This window comes from Barbus barbus, assembly GCF_936440315.1.
Source record: "Barbus barbus genome assembly, chromosome: 26".
Classification (NCBI taxonomy): domain Eukaryota; kingdom Metazoa; phylum Chordata; class Actinopteri; order Cypriniformes; family Cyprinidae; genus Barbus; species Barbus barbus.
The window spans coordinates 10,937,245-10,957,583 of record NC_136754.1 but is presented as its reverse complement, the minus strand read 5'-3'; the positions used below and the strand labels follow the sequence as shown (position 1 = coordinate 10,957,583).

The following is a 20,339-nucleotide window of genomic DNA, read 5'->3' as shown; positions in this document are numbered from 1 at the left end:
CTTTCTATTCATATTAATTTATTTGCGTTAACCTCATATCATAACAATTGGTTTATAGAAGCATAACCTGGTGTCTAGACCTCATCTGTTTTCCACTTTAATTTACATAATGGCTCTTCTTTGTAAAGTTGTGCAATTTGACATATGTTAGTATTTTTCTCAGAACACATCTCCTTGTATCTTTTAACAAAGGCCGGTTGCTTGGGAAATTCTACAGGAATTTACTAGAACGGTTTTTATGAATGCCTTGGGGTTGAACTCTAACCAATGTCATGCAGAGAAGCACATAAGCTGTTTGTTGGTTGTTATTTTGTTGTCGTCTGCTTTTTTTCTTCTTTTCAGTTGCATTGTTTTATTGGGGGGATTTATCCTATGGTAATGACAGAATGGTAGATGAGCATAAGAAATGGCAAAGTAAGCTTCATTTAGTATGTTATGGAAGTGCTGGCTTAAAAAACAAGCAAAAAAAAGTCAACAGACACAAGATGACTAAACTTACGTCTGACATCAAGCTGTGAGGGAGGAATTTTAAAACAGAAGGTTTACTCAGTCTGTCCCCTGTTTATTCTAATAGTTTGTAGGCCTATGCTCAACAAATTCGCTGTCTACACATGCCCAGATATCCTATTTGTTCAGCCAGTCAGCATTACAATCAAACAATTGTCTCGAAAAGAGCTTGTTTCTCTTGTCTTGAACTGCTACTAACACAATGCAGGTGCAGCATGCAGGTCAACTCACAATGTCTCAAAGGTCTCCGAGGTGCGATTGTTCATTTGTCCAATGCATTTTCATAGGCCTGTAAAATTGAATTAAAATGGCAAGCTTTAAAATATACTTTGGTGAGTAGAAATTGTGGTTAAAAAAATAGAATATTGTTATGGGCAATTGGAGGTCTTGGCTTGGAGTCAAAAGGGTTAAGAACTACTGCTTTAAGGTATTTAAGATTTTAAGTATACTGATCACACAGCTTTTGTCAAACAGCACGTTTGTTAGTTTAATCTTTTGATGTCTAGGCTATTAGGAGATTCTGTCTCGATTCTGTCGTTGTTGAATTAGTAGCAACACTCTGCCACTATCTGGCCCAGTGCTGCAATTACACACAAACTATTACTGCTCTTCATACTTTATGATATATATATATATTTGTTTTTGTTTATTTTTTTTTTATTTTTTTTTTACTGATTATTTTCTTATGAAACTTTTTTTGTGTTGCAATACTATTTTCATGGCTGGTAATAACAGATTTAAAATTAGAGTTAAAATTCTCTGTGGAAGTCTATAAATATGATTCGCCATGACATTCAGAGCCAGTTGTCGGCTACAACAAAGTCATAACTTTTGCAAATTGTTTACAACTGTGTTTTGTTCAGAGTTTTGACAACCCAAATGCTTGAATGAACATTTAATATGACCAGGAGATGGCGGTAACGATATACTAAATTTAGTTCTTACCTTCAAACCACCAGCGAGGTAGAGCTGGATCAACATGGCGGCATGGAAGCTCCTCAGCACGGGGATGGGGATCCTGCAGTCGTCCTTGCCGATTTGTAGACAGGTAAATTAACTTTTTTTTAAATCAGATTTGTAAATTCAAAGTCTGTTAGGATGTTTGAATGATGTTGTATTTAGATTGCGATCACGTTACACACTGTACTAGGATACACAAATATACTAACGTTAGTAACTGCTATTTTTTGTCATTTGTTTTGGGTTTTGACTAGGTGTATTTCAAATATGCACGTATTCAAATGTAAAATCTCATCTGATGTTCTTCAGGCCTACAGAAGTTCACTTGGAGCGGTGGAGCAGGTCAGGAGCTACTATGTTAACTGGAGGATGCTACGGGATGTGAAAAGGAGACAAATGGCATTTGAATATGCAGATACAAGACTGCGCATCAATGCCATTAGGAAGAATACTATTTTGCCAAAAGAGTTACAGGTACATTCACAGTCTTGCAGTTTCCATTTGGTGGAAGTTTATATACACTTTATATACTTTTCTGTGTACATGGTTGGATTTCATTGTCAGGATTTTAAATCCATTTACACAGTCATTATTTTGACTTGCAATGAATAAATTTAAATGTCAAAATATTGATAATAATACAGGCCATGTCTCTCATGTTTATTTCCTCAGGAGATAGCTGATAAAGAAATAGCCGGACTACCTCGAGACAGTTGTCCCGTGCGCATTCGCAACAGGTGTGTGATGACATCACGTCCTCGTGGAGTGAAGCGCAGGTGGCGTCTTAGTCGCATTGTTTTTCGGCATTTAGCAGACCACAACCAGATGTCTGGAATTCAGAGATCAATGTGGTGATCAGCCATGGGATTGTTCTAAAACCTTGTCATAAAAGAGAAGATATCCTTGCTTAAAATACAGAGACAAAAAGCTGGAAAACCAACAAGCACCTGTTCATTTGTTGTATTTTTATTTGTATTTTTTTACTAAATTGATTCAGATTTCCTTCTTTTTTTTTGTCTTCAACTGATGTTATTTTATTGTAGATACAATAAAAAGGTGTTATGTGCTACTTTCGTGTTTTGTGATTTTATTTTCATTTATGTTTTTTTAGATTTTAGGTTACTGCTATCTAATATTTATTGATTACTTTATTCTGTAGTATGACATTAGATTTTTTTTGATGACAAAAATACAAAAAGAGGATGATATTATTGAAAATACACCTTTTATCAACAACACAAAGGGCTTTGAATATTTTAAATAAAATTGTAATTCTTATTTGTGCATTGACACGAGCGCTCCTTACATTAAGCAAGTGTAAACTAGTACAGTTTACTTGTTAACTAGTAAATGTTTGGAGTATATTAGAATATTTTGTGCTTGCTGTAGTACAGCTTGAAGGTTATAAGTACATTTAAATTGTTAATTTAGTATATTTTTCTACTTTATTACGTTTTTTAATCATTTTACCCCATAGATCATAATTTGCAACAATGTAATAATTGTTTTTATTATAATTATGAATATTTGTCTTTTAAATAATTTTTTAATTGCGTAATTGCGGTCATTTATCAAAGGTCAAAATTAGGACTTTTATTTTGACATCATAACGCGGAAGCAAGAATCCTTCTAGAAAAAACACTTCATGCATATCTGCGGACAAGCAGCGCCCGAGTGAAAGCAAAGTTCATTTTCATCACTTCAGTTAAAAACTGCAGAAGGTGGTTTCTTCAAGGCAGCGATGGATATCAATGAACTGGTATAATGGACTGTTTTTTGTGTGTGTGTTTTATTCATTTTAGTCCCATGTAGTGGGTATATAGCAGTCTTACCACCCAGGTTTCGTTTCCATTGTACTGTGAAGCCTCATGCACTGATATAAAGAAGCTTATGAATATGAATGAAAATACTTTTACTAGGATGTTTTATAGGACAATATACACTTTGGGTGAATTAAGTCTCATTGGCTGTGAGATGTGACAGCTGCCAGCTGAACATGTAAACATGCTTCTTTACTTGATCTCAGAGTTGACTTTGTGTCTTTAGATCGCCGGTCTTGAGAGTGATCTTAAAGAGATCTCGAGTCTGCTGGAGAAGTGCGAACGCCAGCGCGTGCGGGACGTGTTAACGCAAGAGCAGAAGAAGATAGAGAAAGAGCTGGCGCAGAAACTGCAGCAAGCCAAGAAAGACTCTGGAGACAAAACTGACACAACACTCAAAGGATACACAATCAAAATTAATAATTATGGTGCGTTCATACCTCATGATAAACAGTATAGACTGTTAACCAATGAAATGCATGGTCTAACACATCTGCCAATGTTTGTTTCTGTTTTAGGATGGGACCAGTCTGACAAATTCGTCAAAATCTACATTACACTAAAAGGAGTACATACTATTCCAGCGGAAAATGTTGAGGCCAACTTTACAGAGAGGTATTGTTTTCACATTGAATATTGCTGAATTTTGGTTTATCTTTTTTATTATTGTAAAATATTACTTATTTATTGTTGCTTTTAATAATTGATATTCAAATGAATAAATTCCTAAAATTCACATTCGAATATATATATATATATATATTCTGCTATTCTGTCTTCACAGAAGCTTCAATGTTGTAGTCAAAGATCTGGATGGGAAGAACCATCAAATGACAGTCAACAACCTTTTATATCCTATTATTTTAGCAGAGAGTAGTAAAAAGGTTAGTCATTTTCTATTTTTGTATATTGGCAAATTGATTTTTTTTATGGATAAAATTGTATAGATAAAGAGGCAATTGTGAAATTTGTTTACAGATAAAAACAGACATGGTCCTTGTTATGTGCAAGAAGAAGTCAACAAAAAAGTGGGAGTGCTTGACACAAGTAGAAAAACAGTCTAAGGAGAAAGAGTGAGTAAAATGCACACTTTCGTTCTGTATTGGTTTTACTTTTTTAAATTTGTATATTGAATCAAATTTTATATCAAATGTTGCAGATGCATAAAAATTAAATATAAATGTAGAAATTATAAAATTATATATATTTCCTCAGGAGATAGCTGATAAAGAAATAGCCGCACTACCTCGAGACAGTATAGGTAAAAAAAAAAAAGTATAAGCTATAATTATTAAAAATTATATATATTTGACTGCATAATGCACTATTATCAGGGTAACATCAAAGTAATAAAGCATCATACTATATTTGTTTCTGCAAATTATTAGTCATAAATGGTAACTGAGTGGGAATCTGTCTGTTTCAGCAAACCCAACTTGGATGAGAAGGCTGATCCAAGCGAGGGGCTGATGAGCGTGCTGAAGAAGATCTACACGGATGGAGATGACGAGATGAAACGCACTATCAACAAGGCCTGGGTTGAGTCTCAGGAGAAGAAGGGCAAAGCAGATGACTTTGACTTCTAAGCCAGCTTAATGGTCTGCTTTCACAGTGAAACAGCCAAATGCAGCTGCTGCAAACATACCATTCCAATTTATTCAGATTATATTACGTAACTGTGTACGTTTTTCTTGTTAAATAAAACAGTTACTGAAAATTGTTTCGTAAAGTGTTTCCATTCCCACTGTAATTTTCACAGCATTCATAATTTGAAGTTGTTCCATAGGTATGGTAAACAAATGTTCAGGAAATTTTCAGTCAATGTTATTGCACTTAAGACCATGTACCTTAAATGTGGAAAATGGAAATAAATTTAAAAAGTCATTTATTGCTTCTGGTGGTCATGAAATTAAATGTTCCTGTCATGTAATATTACTCTCATCATCATGGAGAGAAAACAGTGCATCTAAACTAAATAAACGGTGGATATAAAAGAAAACAGTGTTTGTTCATTAGAAGTTTTATACAGTCTCAAAATAATTTTTTTAGATAACATAATTGTACACATAAATGTGTGTTTTTATGTACAATAATTAGTCGCTGTAGTTTACCTATCAAGCCACAAGGAGGTGCATGCAAAAGGGATGTGCATGAGTTTGATATTTATTGTGGTAAAATTAAAGAAACGTATGGCTTACTGTAGTCAACATTATTGTTGCAATTAATACTACAGTACATACCTTTAAAAAAAGAAGAAAAAAAAAGCTCATTGCTTCTGGTACTCGAAAAAAATTAAATATTGCTGTCATGCAGTATTACTATTAATACTGCTATTGATCAATTCTCATTTATTTCTTAATAAATAACATAATATAATAGTAATAATAATAATCACTAGATTATCAAACCACAGAGGTTTTTGCTATCTATTATGGTTAAACAAATCATTGAAACTCATGGGTTTTATGTTTATTGTAATATTATTCTAGCAATTAGGACCATATAACTTAAGAGTGATAAAAAGAAAATGTAAAAAAGCGCTTCTGAATATATTTTTCTTAATGTGTTTATTTATTAATAACACCCATGTTCATTAAATGAAATATTGCTGTGGTGCATTATTATTCAGTTGTATGAATGGGCCTAAACTAAACTGCGCATCAGTGTTTGTCAATTATATTTTATTTACATTATATTTTGTGCAAAAAGAAAAAAAGTCCCCGTAGTTTATTAATTCAGCCACAAGGGGGCGCATGGAACCACAAGTTTCTCTTCAGATCTGTACAGCTGTATCTTCCACAATGATGTAATTTTGCTTTATGTAAATACAGTCTGTGTATATGCAATTCAAATCTGTTTCATGTCAGATTCAACTCTGAATGATATATTACGATGACACAGTGTGGCGGCCATCTATAATTTGTTTTTACACAGTACGACATAAAGTCATGAAATCTAATCCGAACACAGAATTGCAGGGTTTTACAATTAACCAATATCAAATAATGTAAAGCTGATTTGATACTACTAAATAAATATTACCCTAGTACAAAAAGCCTAAACAGGGGGAAAGAGACGCTGTCAAGCAGCCAGTGCAAGTCATCCTGAGGTCCATATAATCGCGTCAACTATGATTGGATGATGTATTCATTCACTTTCATACGCGTCTCTGATCTCTGATTCTCTGATCTCCAGCAGCCAATGGCGTTGTTTCTGTCGCCCCGCCCCGGACCAGACCGGTTATATACTGCAGGACGCCGGTGGCGCGGCATGTTTGACTCACACAGGACTAACGATACAGAGCTGCGCCACGCTTTGGGACTTCACATAAGGAGTTTATTTTCTAGGGCGAAGGATCTACATTAATGAATGGATCCTGCTTGTTTTACCTCAGCGCAGCGTCTTTCCTGTAAAATGATGAATCCGGATTTGTTCAAAGCGGCTCAACCGGCCGCCAAGCCGAACCGGAGTAAGTCGGAGCAAGTTAAGACGGAGGTCGCGCAGGTGGTGGTTGACGCAAAGACTGGAAGATCGTACTGTAAAGGAAAGCTTTTGGGAAAGGTACCAATCTGTTTTTCAGTGTTTGAAATCAAACATCGTTTTAATTATTTGTGATTTGTCACGGTTTATTTGATCGCGTTTCCTGATGTGCTTAAACGTGCACGGTGCGGTGTGTATCGGTCTCGTGCTTGGTTTTGGGAGATGTACTCGGGTGCAGCAGAACCACTGGACCGCAGTGTCTGCGTTTCTAGATCCTGTCTGCTGGATTTCCCAGCACTGCATCTTATGTGTCCCTTATGTATGATTTACTGCAAAGACAGTATTTGCAGTTTACAATTAATGGATGGATTTGTAATACGATTCCAGATTTGATTCGATGTCAGGAAAAGATGAATGGATGAATGAATGAGTGCATCAATGGAAATGATGCTGCATTGCTCGTGAGCTGTGGAACCAGTGACCACTGTCCCGGTTTTGTTCACTTGTTTACAAAACAAGGCTCTGTTTAATTAGACGATTGATTATTAGAAGTCTCCTAACCCCAGTTTTTAAAGTGCCGCATCATTGTGCGATGCTGTAAGGAGGGGTTGGTCAATTGGGAAAAGAATACGTCATTCCTTTGTGCATGTGCTGGACCAACTAAGGATTGGTGCAAAACTGCCCAAAATATTTGAAATATGGAGACAAAGTGGTTTTTTTTTTTTGGTAATATCGGTGAATGCTTAACATAGCATTTGTTTAACGAAGCAGCTAATAAACATGTATAATTTGTCTTTATTTATTATTTTAGAGGATAAATTCATGTTTTGCGCAGATGATTCATGATTCATCAGATGTGACCGATATTGGGTCAACACCCCCCAAACCCCCCTCCCTCAGTTAGAGCATTTGCAAAATGGATGAGACACTGTTTTTATTTTGTGCAAAGGGTAAAAATGCCCTTGAATCAAATACTGGTCTGGACACATTGATGGTCTCTGACCTCCATTCAAGCTGCCTAGACTGCATTCTTGACATTAGTGAGGCTGAAAACGTATGAGTCGAATGCTAAACACACTGGTTGTGCAGGCACCCGCAGACAAATTTTTAAGTTAATCATAACCTTGAGTTGAAACGCCAGAATTTTTTCCTGTTGAAACATTCTGTGTGACTAAATGTATAATGTCTTTTGTTTTAGGGTGGTTTTGCACGATGTTATGAGATGACGGATCTTGCCAACAACAAGATGTACGCTGTGAAAGTTATTCCTCAAAGCAGAGTCTCAAAGCCACACCAGAGAGAGAAGGTAAACAAACAATGGCCAAATGCATATGTGAATCATCATATTTCTAGCTGCCTCTGTTTATTCATTGATTTATGTCTCGTAGATCATTAATGAAATCGAGCTTCACAAAAGCCTCCAACACAAGCATGTGGTGAAGTTTTCCCATCACTTTGAGGACCAAGACAACATTTACATCTTCCTTGAACTCTGCAGCAGAAAGGTGAGTTGCTTTGCTAAAAACAGACCTCTCATGGTTTGCTTTGGTGAATACAAGGCATTTACTCTAATCCTGTGCTTCATGTTTACAGTCTCTGGCACACATTTGGAAAGCCAGACATACGCTGACAGATCCAGAAGTACGTTACTACCTCAAACAGATCATATCTGCGCTCAAATACCTCCACAACAAAGGCATCCTCCACAGAGACCTCAAACTAGGTATTGGTCTTGTTTGTTTAGCCTGTTGTTTGAATCATAGTATGCCATCCATCATATTCAGTTGGTTTGATAATGCTCTAATTTGTTTTTGCAGGTAATTTTTTTGTGAATGAAAACATTGACTTGAGGTTAGGCGATTTTGGGCTGGCAGCCAAGCTGGAGACAGTCGAGCAGAGGAAGAAGTGAGTTTACATGCCTTCAGTAACTTTAATAGAAATAAGCTTGATTGGTGTGCTGACGTAAAATTTCTTACAGGACCATCTGCGGGACCCCAAACTACCTGGCACCAGAGGTCTTAAACAGACAAGGCCATGGGACAGAGTCAGATGTTTGGTCGCTGGGTTGTGTAATGTAAGTCTTATCAAATCTACTCCAGACTATTTTATAGTTATTGTGTAGACCAGGGTTTCCCAAACTGTGGCTTACAAAAGGCTAATAATTAAGTCATAATGCAATATTACAAATTAAAATTAGATATGTTGTTTTGATGTTAAAAGTATTAAATCATTTTTGTACTTGCATGTCATGTGACCATTAACAATCAGAGAACCACAAGCCTCTCAATGCTCTTAAATGATTAAAGTTCCCTCTGAGATTAAGTTACTATTTCAAATAAGTGTTTTAGAGCAAAGGGGTTCAGCTGACAAAAATGATTGTGAATTTCTGGTGTAGACTATTATTAGAAGCATATTAATGTATTAATATTATGGAAAGTCCATAGTAAAAACTTGATTTGATGCATCAGATCTGACAGCCTTGATGACGAGCTCTTTTTCTTGTCTATTTAGGTACACACTCCTATGTGGGAATCCACCTTTTGAAACCTTAGACTTGAAAGAGACCTACAAGTGTATTAAGGAAGTGAAATACAGCCTTCCTCCTTCCCTCACTCCATCTGCACAGAAGCTGATCTCTGCAATCCTTCAGAAAAACCCCTCTGACCGCCTTACACTGGATCAGATACTGGCCCACGAATATTTCACAAAGGTTAGCATGCTAATATCCCTGAGTAGTCATTCATCTTTTCCTTTTAATGTAATTATAAAGATTTAAGTGTGTACTTTCTTCTTAGACCGTTTCTGACTGTAATTTTGTAGTCCTCTAATCTTTTTTTCTTAAATCCACCTACTGTTTCCCTCCCTCAGGGCTTCACCCCAGAAAAACTCCCTCCCAGCAGCTGTGTGATGGTGCCTGAGCTTAATCCACCCAGCCCTGCCAAGAAGTTCTTCACCAAGATGGCTAAAAGCCTCTTTGGCAAGAAGAAATTGAAAGGTATGTACCTACTTTAATTACCAAAATTATTTTAGTTGTTTTGGTTTGGATTCAAACATTGGTTTCTTTTGTTATTGACACAAAATGTCATTGCAGCTGTTGAAAAGACACCTTGTGAGGAGAAAGATGACATTTCTAAACTGGTATCTGGCATGGTGAAGCACTCCATCGGTCGGCAAATGAGCTACAAGACAATGGGAGTGAATGAGGTAATAACTCCTTGCATTTGCAAACTTATTTTTAATTTTTTTTTTTTTTTCTCCCCTGCTGACTCATGGCTGTCGCAAAAAGCAGCCAGCATCAGTATGCATGCTGTTTTTCAGCATAGCTAAAGTGGGCTCTGTGGGGATGTGTTTTGAAAGCTGCTGTAGATGAATAATAGAGTGCAATAGTCCAGCTATTGTGCTGAACGTCTCCGAATAACTCTGTACTGACTAAACCCAAAATTGCAAAACCAAACCCAGTCACTGAGTTAATCACATGACAAATAGATCTTAAGATTGAGACACGAGATTGGAAAATAATTGTCTACTGTGCATGATGATAATTGCTTAAAACTGAGTACAAGGAAGTACTTGTGATTGTTAAAACAATGACTTCCTCTTGATACTCAGGCCACTTCTCCTACGGTTCAACTGGCAAGCTCTGGCCCCCTGGACACCCCGGCCGAGGAGGAGTCCAGGAAGTCTGCGTCTCGTTCCTTCAAAGGCACTGTCGCCAGCAGCACTGATGGTAAGGGACCATAGAAGCGAATTTGCTCAGACATACAGCAGCAAATAGTTTTGCATACATGTGGCCTATTTTAGGCGCAACCCCCAGGCTTTCAGAAGCCGCTATTAGGAACAAGTTTGTCCAAAAACATCCTGGCCTAATTCGCTTTTCTTTTTTTTGTTTTTGCTTAGTTTTTGCTTGGTCTAGAAGCAAGGTGTCATTTCTACCCTTCATAGATTTGTCTATCTTTTTACATTTACACTACCAATCAAAAGTTTAATATTAAGCAGAACAACTGTTGTCTATAACATAACCAAGATAATACACTAATTTTAAATGTATGTTTATTTATTAAAGTAATTAAATCCCTCTTAATTGACCTATTTTTTTTTTTTTTTTTTTTTTTTTCCCTCAGCTAGTGACTATATCCCTACCCCTGCTGCTGTAGCCGAATCTGCCATGAAGGTTCTTAACAGCTGCTTGTCTTCCATGCCAACAGGTTTGTTCCCACACCCTGGTCACACTGTGGCGCTTAAGCAATGGCCATTTTCAATGTTTAATCTTAAGCTATTGATCATGTACTCAAATATTGTCCTTTTATTCTTCCAGCTTCAAGAAACCCACCCTGCCTTTCTAAAACCAAGCCTTTCATCTGGGTTACCAAGTGGGTCGACTACTCCAACAAATACGGCTTCGGTTACCAGCTCTCCAATCAAAACGTCGGTGTACTCTTCAACGAAGGCACTCATCTGAGCCTGTGTGATCAGCGGAGGTACGTCAGCTTTAGTTTGGCATTTGGACGGAGCTCTGATTGACCCACATAGAGTGCTTTACTCTTTCAAAGCCTTTGCTTTTGACCAAATAGTTTTAAGTAGCTTTGCTTTGTGTGATGTTCTAATTGCTTTTTTTTTTATACTTCCGCAGGACTGTACGTTACTGTCTGACGAACAACAAACACTTTAGTTTTCCAGCTGACGCTTTACCAGAAAAGCTCCAGAATCAAAAGCACATAGTGGATTTGATGGCTAACTACATGGTGCAGAACCTTATGGAGGCAAGTGTAGAAATTAACCCTCAAAAATAGAATTTAAACATTTGTGACCCTCGACCACAAAACCATTCATAAGGGTCAATTTTTTGAAAGTGAGATTTACATGTCTGAATAAATAAGCTTTCCATTGATATGTGGTTTATTAGGATAGGATAATATTTGGCCGAGATACAACTATTTGAAAATCTGGAATATGTGCAAAAAAAAAAAAAAATTGCCTTTAAAGTTGTCCAAATGAAGTCCTTAGCAACACTCATTACAAATCAAAAGTTACGTTTTGATATATTTACGGTAGGAAACTTACAAAATGGCTTCATGGAACATGATTTTTTTTTACTTAATATCCTAATGATTTTTGGCATAAAAGAGAATTTCCATAATTTTGTCCCATACAATGTATTTTTGGCTATTGCTACAAATATACCCCAGCGACTTAAAACTGGTTTTGTGGTCCAGGGTCACATTTGTTTTGAGATACTCTATTAATAAATTTAATGATATTTTAAATGGTTTATTTTCTAAAATATAAGAAACTAAAATTCAGCACTAACCTTTATCAAGTTAAATTCTATTTTTTTTAAAAATGGAAAATTATATTTAAATATATTTTAATTGGTTTTTTAATTTAAATATTTACATAATAATAAATCACACATGGGTACTATTTATTTATTTTATTTTTTTAACAAATTTTCCTTTTTGTAGGGTGGAGACGTCAACTGTGAGGACAAGCCACCTCCAAGCTCTTCTCCATTGCTTCTGCAGTGGATCAAAACTGATCACGCCTTAGTCATGCTCTTTGACAACCGAACCCTACAGGCAAGTCTCTGATATGTGCAGAAATAACAAATGAAACTTGACCATTTGAATTGCTCAGCCAATTTATAATATTCCCTCTCTTTCCAATTTCTTTCCCAGGTTAATTTTTACACGGACCATACAAAAATCATCCTGTCCAAGAACTCGGACTCCTCGTACCTGCTGACCTACATCAGCAAGGAGCGCGTCTCTTATTCCTACCCTCTGAACGTGCTTTCCGAATGGGGCTGCTCTCCGGAGCTCCGGCAGCGGCTTCATTACGTAGTACAGCTTCTCCAGCACTACACCAATGCATAATGACTAAAAACTATTTACGATTTGCTGCTTACCGCTTCTGATTGAGAAGCAAAAAAGGACTATGACAAAGAAAAAAATCAGGGGAAGCTTCCACGTTGCCACGAAGATCTCCTTGTCCTTGGTCATCGGCTGGCCTCTTTGAACTATGGTGCACTATTTTTCGTTTGGTTTTCTTGTTGTTTTCGCGACTGAGCCTACACCAACCGTATCACACTACCAGCTTGACTCACAGTGTGCACAACCAAAATTTGAGCCTGTTCTTTTTTTATGATTTCATTATTTTAGCTGGACTGAAGTGCCGATGGCATAAAACTCACAGGGTTCTTAAGCGTCTTGCTTTTGCTCAGTGTCCCAAACACTGCGCAAGATGGGCTTGGCTTTTTATGCTCGATCACTTGGCTTTTTTTTTTTTTTTTTTTTTAAAGAGGACATTTTATTTCACTAAATAGTACACAAACAAGAAAAGCTACGAACACCAAATGGTTATTCTTTTAATGAGATTAGTTTTAAAGATGGCAGAGGTGAATGGCAGAGGTGGAACTGTAATTCATGGAGGAGCAGTTAGGAGCGGGAGAGACTAAAGTGCCTTTCTGATGGATTCCTCTGTGCAATAATGGCCCTGGATCTCAAGCTTAAGTCACAAAGGGATTGAAAGGGGATTAATATAGAGTCTTCAAATTTGGTTTTCCAAGCGAATTAGGCAGGAGTGGGGGAAGAAACACTACAAATACACACCTGATATAAGCTTTTTGCTGTTAAAAGTTATTATATCCATAATGTCTGTAATTGAGGAAAAAAAGACTATGTATTCAGTGTGCCTCCAGCTTTGTTTACTTGACATGCTCCATCATAAATAATCATAATGTCCTCAAAACTGTGATCATGGCTGTAAGTGTTAAATAAGTGTTCAGAATACCAACATTGTGAAAGCCATTACCCTCAGACAAATCCTAAATAGTATTATTAATTAATTGTGGAACGTGTTATATTTATTTTTTTATTTATAGTTTTTTATTTATTGATGTAACATACATGTACGGTGTCAACACTGGGAAATGTTCAGTATGATCACTTTTTATGTATTGGGAGAGTGGGGGGGAGGGGAATAAAGTTTATTGAAAATATAAATTTTCTGTGTCTTGAATTAATTTTTTCAGATTTTAAAGACAATTAAACGTTTTAATTTTATAATTGGTTTAATTTCTATTTCTAATTGTAACTTAATTTCTTGGTTTAACAGTTTAGGCTTGGTAAGATTATTATCTTTTTTTTTTTTAATTATGTCTTCTCAGCAAAACATCACATTTTTAATGACAGTGAGCATAAGAGACTTTCAAAAACAAACAAAAATTACAGCCCTATTGTGTGTGTGTGTGTATATATACACTTTTTTTTTTTTTTTTTTTTTTTTTTTTTTTTTGGTGATACTGATATCGGAGTTTGTCTGCAAGAAAATCAGCTTTGCCATCACCATATTAATTTACTTATACATACTTATTTACTACAGTATATAAAAAGTTCTTCCATTTTAATATTTATAAGAGACTTCATTCAGAAACAAACCAAAAAATCATACTGCCCCTATTTGACTATTAAAAAATCGTTTCTTTAAAATTATGATATTTTTCACATTACAGTTTTTTTTTTTTTTTTTTTTTTTTTTTTTTTATCAGATAAATGCAACCTTGGTTTGAATCTTTAGAGAGAATATTAAGCATGCATTTTGTGTACACCCATTAAGGGCTGTTGATTTCGCCTTTATTCAAAGTACATGCTGTGTACTAAAGCCACAGCAAACAGTGAGTAATTATGGAAAACAGCAGATGTGTAGTTGTCAGTGTTGGGGTTCATTAGGCTACGGCTGGCCACCCTTATACCTTGTTTACCACTCTGCCCGACCACCACCTGGCACACAAGTTTATATCGTGGTGGATTGACATCTTTTAGTTTACTGAGAACTAGATCTGCTAACATCTGACACAGCTGGCTACAACTATCAGGACTGTAACACACACCTTCCAAATAACTATCCAAAGTGGCCTGTAAGATCTGCTGGGTCCTGCTGGCACTGAAATGGCACCCTGGTTCTGGTCCCATTCTGTAGGTGTTCTCCACATACACCTCCTGGATAGGTTGTTGAAGGTGCAGTCCAGAGAAGCTCACTCTTCCTCCTTGGTGCCAGCCTGCGAATGAGAACCGCTTGCCCATGGAGATGTGAGAATTGCTGACATTGGGGCTCAAGAACGATGACTCGGATGAAGGAAGCGTCATGCTCCTGAGAAACAGGGGTCTGTGGTGGTCCTTGGATTGGTCTTTAGAGCTTCGGCGAGTGGAGATAGAGCCCAGACGTCGCCTTGGAGGCCCTGAGGCACCTGGTTCTGTGGACATGGAGCGATTGAACTGAGCTAAAGTCTCCTGAGACAGTGGCAGAGGTTGACTGGCCATGATGAAGAAATCTGTGAGGACACACATCACATTGTATTGATCAATATAAGCCTTATTCAAAAGTGATTTTAATCATTTCTTCACTATACATTTCACAAATATATATATATATATATATATATGTGTGTGTGTGTGTGTGTGTGTGCATGTTTATGTGGTTTATGAGGACACAAATTTGTATAATGACATGGGTATGACAGAGGTATTACAATATGAAGGTGGTTTATGAGTGTGTGTGTGTGTGTGTGTGTGTGTGTGTGTGTGTGTGTGTGTGTAAAATTATAAACAGACTTGCAATAATTTTGACCTAATTCATAGCAATAAAAAGAAAGTGAATTTAATTTCATTTGATTTAACACACAATTTTCAAGGAATAGTTCACCCAAAAAATTTAATTTGCAGTTAATCTAAAATGTACAGTAGATTTACTTTCTTCAGTGGATTAATTGGTGAACTAATTGGTGGATCATTGTGATGTTTTTATCAACAGTTTAAAACATCACAATGATAAAAGCGTCAGCTAAATGAATAAATGTAAATGTAAATGTAAGTTTGAACCCTCCTTCTGACGGCACCCATTCACTGCAGAGGATCCATTGGTGAGCAAGTGATGTAATGCTAAATTTCTCCAAATCAGTTCCAAAGAAGAAACAAACTCAACTACTTTTTTATTTTTGGGGGGGAATTAAAATATTTCTAAATAGTTTTACTTTATACATATTTATGATTTATTATTTTATATATACATATTTTAAATAATTCATTGCATATTATTTAAATATTTATATTTAATATTTTTTTTAAATATTCATTTAATATGAAAAAGTTTACTGCTGAACCAACACTGACATTGAGGGAACCACCATAATGGGATGCAGTCTAACAAATAATCAGATTATTGCTTTTTATTTATTTATTTGTCCATTCATTCATTCAATGACTCATTTGTAATCTACTACCTCAATCCATGTGGTTACCTTTGCAGGTAGCAATATTTATTTATAGTGCTAAAATGTCTTTGCTCCCACCCTGAGCAACTATCATTGCACCACACGTCATTTTTTACTACCACAGTGCATTGTGCCAAAAACAATTATTTTTTTTTTTTTAAAAGGACAAAGACAAATTCTGCTTCTTCTCTGAAAATGCATCAGGCATTTTAATTTTAGTAAAAGCTACAAAGATACAATTCCATTTAACTCATTACAATTTAACAGTGATAAATTAGGATAAGCTTATTGATTTATACTTAACACAAAATTATGATTTTTTTTTCTTCACACTACAGTAAGTAAAACGTTCAGTATTCAATTCATTACATGTAGTAAGTCATTCAGGCACAAATGGCATCATTTCCTGGGAATTACCCACATTCACATTATATTTGTTGAAAAAGATGTGTACTTACAGGATGGTCAACTGTAGAAGAGGTTCAGTGGTTAAATTCATACAGCCACAATCAGGTATGAGACTAAGGGCCTTTCCCAGTAACACAAACTGAAATTTGACTATAGTTTCCTCAATGACACAGATTTCTAAAATTAGAATGTTTTCTTGAACCAAAAATTTATATGGATCTAATTTAAAAGGTAACTGAGATTGATTAGTTATAGACCTACTGCTCAAGAATTTGGCCCTCATAAATCCATGCTTATGGAGCTTAGGGTACTCTTTGTTATTTGTTACTCTTTCTTATAAAGGGAGTCCAGACAGAGCTACCATCAGGAGGGAACAACCAGGAACATTGTCCCAGGCCCTGGAACTAGAGGAAGCCTACTAAATCAATGCTTCTGAGTGTATGGGGGCTAGGCTCCAACATTATAATTTGGTCCTGGCCCTGTGAATTGGGCTCTGTGTTCAACAAAATTATTTCAAAAGGTGTTCCATAAATCAGTAGGCCATTAAAAAGGTTAGACTACGCAATTGTGAGAGTGACAATATGATGAGTCACAAATCCAACATAAGAAAGGCAAGTGTGTCAGTTTAAGATTGAACAAATGATTGCAAAAGCACATGAATAATCCTAAACAGAGTAAATCTATGGATTAAAAGCTATACCACAGAATAAAGCTTATATTATTAAAAGCGGTCAAGCGTAAGTATTGAATGTGAATGTAACTCAAAATCAATGACCTGTTTGGGCCAAAATGCCATAAAATACCATTTGGAACTGATGTACTCGCAGGAAAAAAAAGCTTTATTTAGTTGTTGTTGGAAATTTAGTGAATGTTAGATTTGTCCAATAAAATGACATATTTCATAACTGAAAAAAGGCCAGTGAAGTGTTAATCAAAGACAACCAGAGACGGCTTGAGTCCAGGCCTAGATTTACTTATAACAATTAAAAACTTCTAACAAAAAAAAGACTATTATAAGGGTCATATGATGCTTTTTTAAAGATAATTATTTAGTGTATTTGGTGTAACAGAATATGCTGACATGCTTTATTGTTCAAAAAACACATTATTTTTCAAATACTGTACATTATTGTAGGTCCTCTATGCCCCGCCTCTCTCAAACACTACGATTTCTACAAAGTCCCTCCTTCCGACAAGCGCAGTCTGCTCTGATTGGCCAACTGGCACTGGCCACAAGCACCCATCGGAAATGTAACGCCCCTTTCCATAATCGCGAGCTTCAGCTTTCAAAATAAATGTAAAGACAGTTAATAATGTCCTTAGTTTTACCATCAGAGTCGCGAGACAGACACAGTGATGATGCTAGTATGTGTTTGCACACAAGCTGCGATTAAGAAAACTGACTCCACTGTGATGTGACCCTCTCTCTCTCTCTCTCTCTCTCTCTCACACACACATGCGTGCGCGCACACACACACACGACACGCAAAACTCTGCATTTGAACAGTCAGTACCAAATACTTATACTAATAACAAAACATACTTACAGTCCCTGATTCAGAAGAGCCAGATTGTCATAGCAAAGTCAGAATTACCTCCTCTCCTAGGTTCACGAAACTTTTGTCCATAAAATGTGTTGCTGTTCTTTTGTAAGTAATCTTAATGATTCCTAAATGAATCTACTTTCGGAAGGCCAAATAAAGTGCCTAGAAACACACAGTATCTCCCTGACATGGCTTCATCAACACTACTGCGGTTACTGAAACCACGCCTTCTTTCTTTGTGTGAACATTTGGGTGGCGTTACGCAAATATTTCCACATCGTGATGTAGACATGTGGGGGCGTGTTTAAATGAGCCGTTTTAGGGGGGCGTGGCAGAGTCTTAACTTTGATAAAGAATATCTCTTTGGTTTTGAGAGACTTTATTCTTTGCAACTTCAGGGATATTATCTATGCACAAACAGCTTGTAACACTCCAAAGAGAAAGGAAAACTTGAAATCGCATCATATGACCCCTTTAAAAATGTATTTTAACCTGGGCACCTGGTTGAATCTGTTTCTTGGAAGCCAACCCGAAGAGTTTCTTTAAGAGAATGAGATTTTTTTTTTAATGTATGAAACGTTTCTTAAACAGCACCGTCAGGGAAGTTCCCACCTGTCTGTGCAGTAAGTTATTGTTAAAGTCCTCAGATTGAGTCAACAGTATACCACATCTCAGGTTCAGTTCACCTCTCTTCTGCCTCTCCCCAATCTTTGTCTCCACACCACTCTTGAGAGATATTAATCTACGTGCCAAAACATTCACCTCAGTTTACCGCTCTACACACATGTACAATAGTAACAGTAAGTAAAAAAACATCTAAAAGTACAGGTATGGGTAGGATAGAGAGTAAGAATGAGTCTTTCACAACTGAGTCACTAGAAAAGAACAGCAAGTGATTGTACATCCTCACGCAGATAAGATCTTTTAATTAGCACATCTTTACCGTCAGCTTCCACACCATGGCCAGCAAGAATGAACAAGCTAAAATGGCTCTTGAGTCAGAAGTTTTACACAAGCTCCAAAATGAATTACCAAAGTTTCTTTGAGAAGCACATTTATTGTTTTTATAATTTTGAAAATATATTTAAGTATCAGCTTGATACTTTTTCCATTTTGTCAGAATGGATTAACAATAAAATTTCGATTTTATATATATATATATAGAAAGGTATGTAATGGATTACAATCAACCAATAATTATTCAGCTGTTACATTTAAGTACGCAATTTGATAATACAAATTTAGGTCAACCAATTACCAAGCAATGTTAATTCTGTTCAGTCTGTGGTGTAAAAAGGTTGCATTAGCAAATAAAGAAAACATACTTAAGCAAAACATGGTGAGGTCAAAGTGTCGAAATAATTCTTGATACCAAATTTTACTGGTAGGCAATGTGTGTCAGTTCACTTTAATTTGTTATCCTCACTTTCATTTATGAACCATACTGTCCTGCACCCACTAGTAAAAAAATATCAAAAATTGTATCTGGTGTCTGAATACTTTTTGGTTTGACTGTGTGTGTGTGTGTGTGTGTGTGTGTGTGTATATATATATATATATATATAAACAACATAACTACACTAGAAAAAAAGGCGTTTCTAAATATGCGCGACCTATTTGCTGTCTAATAGGTTTTGCGTTATAAATAGATTAGAGCGAAAATGTACATAAACATAAAAGCAGTAAAGTCAATCTCAACAAGCCATGAATGTTAATATGGCTTCCAAAACCATCTAAAAGTATGTTGTATTTGGTATTGCCATGATGATGGGTTACCCCAAATTCCCTTACCCGTTTAGGAGCTCACTTAAATTTGAAAATTGTTGTATTCCAGTGAGGTTCTCTCTTCTCAACTAATGTTGTCACTAAGTGGTCCACATTCACTGTTGCAAGTGCATCTCTAAGTAAAGAGCAGCCCCGTAAATTATTGTCAAAATGCTCTGCATGGGCAGACACACTAAACAATGCCCTGCAAGCCAGGCAATCATTCACACAGAGCATTGAACAACCTGGATATCTGCCACGAACTTGCTTGTAGTCATGGAAAGCCTTCTATTTTAACCTTCCGCAGCAGCCTGACTGGCTTATCAACAATTATGGCTGATGTCCAGTGCAGTCATGGGTAATCAAGTAAAATATACATTTCTTGTTGGCAAATGTTTTGCTATATGGTCATTTTTGTATTTCCAACAGTGCTGTAGAGCTTCATTGCAAAGGGCCTTAGTGTGTCACACTGATCTCTTGTATTTGAGAGAGAAAAGGTGCTGATCTCTAGTTGCCAGTGGGTGGTATCAGGCAGAGCCATCTGTTTCCACTGCAATCAAGAGGAAAAGGAGGGCTGCAGTCACATCC

The 20,339-nt window shown here is 36.3% G+C and overlaps 4 protein-coding genes across 5 annotated transcripts in view; 3 read left to right on the top strand and 1 right to left on the bottom strand.

Moving 5' to 3' along the window:
• LOC306846158 (tenascin-N-like) overlaps window positions 1-19,986 on the bottom strand; it is a 64,264-nt gene extending 44,278 nt beyond the window's left edge. Inside the window, exons 1-2 of one of the 2 annotated variants that reach the window (XM_079379291.1) lie at window positions 19,779-19,986; window positions 14,656-15,096 (exon numbers count right to left, since the gene is read on the bottom strand). In XM_079379291.1, coding sequence (XP_079235417.1) covers window positions 14,656-15,085 — 430 coding nt within the window. In that variant the 5' untranslated portion in view covers window positions 15,086-15,096; window positions 19,779-19,986. The remainder of the gene's footprint in view (window positions 1-14,655; window positions 15,097-19,778) is intronic. The other variant, XM_079379292.1, reaches the window with a different exon arrangement.
• On the top strand, window positions 1,460-2,536 carry LOC306846161 (small ribosomal subunit protein uS14m-like). The gene is made up of 3 exons (XM_079379301.1): window positions 1,460-1,555; window positions 1,777-1,941; window positions 2,140-2,536. The coding sequence occupies exons 1-3, from the start codon at window positions 1,487-1,489 to the stop codon at window positions 2,320-2,322; spliced, it is 417 nt and encodes a 138-aa protein (XP_079235427.1). The 5' UTR covers window positions 1,460-1,486; the 3' UTR covers window positions 2,323-2,536.
• LOC306846714 (calcyclin-binding protein-like) lies at window positions 3,068-5,277 on the top strand. The gene is made up of 6 exons (XM_079380292.1): window positions 3,068-3,226; window positions 3,514-3,715; window positions 3,806-3,902; window positions 4,072-4,171; window positions 4,266-4,360; window positions 4,714-5,277. Exons 1-6 carry the CDS (start codon window positions 3,209-3,211, stop codon window positions 4,871-4,873), a joined length of 672 nt encoding a protein of 223 aa, XP_079236418.1. The 5' UTR covers window positions 3,068-3,208; the 3' UTR covers window positions 4,874-5,277.
• On the top strand, window positions 6,558-13,758 carry LOC306846160 (serine/threonine-protein kinase PLK3-like). The gene is made up of 15 exons (XM_079379300.1): window positions 6,558-6,848; window positions 7,966-8,073; window positions 8,156-8,272; window positions 8,361-8,490; window positions 8,585-8,672; window positions 8,746-8,841; window positions 9,279-9,477; window positions 9,636-9,762; window positions 9,859-9,971; window positions 10,377-10,494; window positions 10,889-10,972; window positions 11,083-11,245; window positions 11,398-11,527; window positions 12,230-12,343; window positions 12,443-13,758. The coding sequence occupies exons 1-15, from the start codon at window positions 6,657-6,659 to the stop codon at window positions 12,638-12,640; spliced, it is 1,977 nt and encodes a 658-aa protein (XP_079235426.1). The 5' UTR covers window positions 6,558-6,656; the 3' UTR covers window positions 12,641-13,758.
• Window positions 19,987-20,339: the final 353 nt, after the last annotated feature.